This window comes from Trypanosoma conorhini, assembly GCF_003719485.1.
Source record: "Trypanosoma conorhini strain 025E chromosome Unknown Tco_14.4_contig_00086, whole genome shotgun sequence".
In the NCBI taxonomy this organism is placed as follows: Eukaryota; Euglenozoa; class Kinetoplastea; order Trypanosomatida; family Trypanosomatidae; genus Trypanosoma; species Trypanosoma conorhini.
In genome coordinates this window covers 42,833-43,885 of record NW_021704169.1, presented here as the reverse complement: position 1 = coordinate 43,885, position 1,053 = coordinate 42,833, and the positions used below count along the sequence as shown (strand labels likewise).

At 68.5% G+C, this 1,053-nt stretch overlaps 1 protein-coding gene across 1 annotated transcript; it reads right to left on the bottom strand.

Moving 5' to 3' along the window:
• On the bottom strand, window positions 1-1,053 carry Tco025E_02260 (uncharacterized protein; the record flags this gene model as incomplete). The annotated part of the gene is made up of 1 exon (XM_029369189.1): window positions 1-1,053. A coding segment is annotated over one exon (1,053 nt), but the record flags the coding sequence as incomplete, so codon positions are not given.

Sequence of the window (1,053 nt, the reverse complement as noted above, 5' to 3'; positions counted from 1 at the left end):
GTCCTGTCCTCCACGGGGCACCAGGCTGCGCTGGAGTCGCTGGACCATATCAACGGGCTCGCCTTCCCCCTCCTCGCGCAGAGCGGCCTCCAGTGGCTCCACCGCTTCCGGGGTGGTCCCCACCTCGTGCTCACGCTGCTTCGCTATGCCGGCCGCTGGCGCCGCGTCCTCGGACAGAGCGGCCTCCAGTGGCTCCACCGCTTCCGGGGCGGTCCCCACCTCGTGCTCACGCTGCTTCGCTATGCCGGCCGCTGGCGCCGCGTCCTCGGACAGAGCGGCCTCCAGTGGCTCAATTGCGTCAGGTACTGCGCCGACCTCATGTTTTTCCAGCACGGCGCACGCGCCAGTCTGAACTGTTGCATCCTGCACCACTGAGGCATACAAAGGCTTCCCCGGAAGAGCCTCGTCCGTGTCGGCAACATACACCACTTCCTCCTCGGGGATGGATGCAAAGGAGGTTGCGGCCCCCATCAGGTTGGCGCCCTTGCGCCGCCTTCGTGTCTTTTTTACATCCTTCAAAGTACTATCGTACATGCCGAGCAACTCCTCCTCGCCCTCCACCCCCAAATGGCGTTCAGCAACGGCCGCAGCGCCAACTTCCTCGCGGGGCTCCTCGTCCAGCGCCGAGTACAACGGCTCCACCGCTTCCGGGGCGGTCCCCACCTCGTGCTCACGCTGCTTCGCTATGCCGGCCTCTGGCGCCGCGTCCTCGGACAGAGCGGCCTCCAGTGGCTCCACCGCTTCCGGGGCGGTCCCCACCTCGTGCTCACGCTGCTTCGCTATGCCGGCCGCTGGCGCCGCGTCCTCGGACAGAGCGGCCTCCAGTGGCTCCACCGCTTCCGGGGCGGTCCCCACCTCGTGCTCACGCTGCTTCGCTATGCCGGCCGCTGGCGCCGCGTCCTCGGACAGAGCGGCCGCTTCCGCCATCGCGTCCTGTCCTCCACGGGGCACCAGGCTGCGCTGGAGTCGCTGGACCATATCAACGGGCTCGCCTTCCCCCTCCTCGCGCAGAGCGGCCTCCAGTGGCTCCACCGCTTCCGGGGTGGTCCCCAC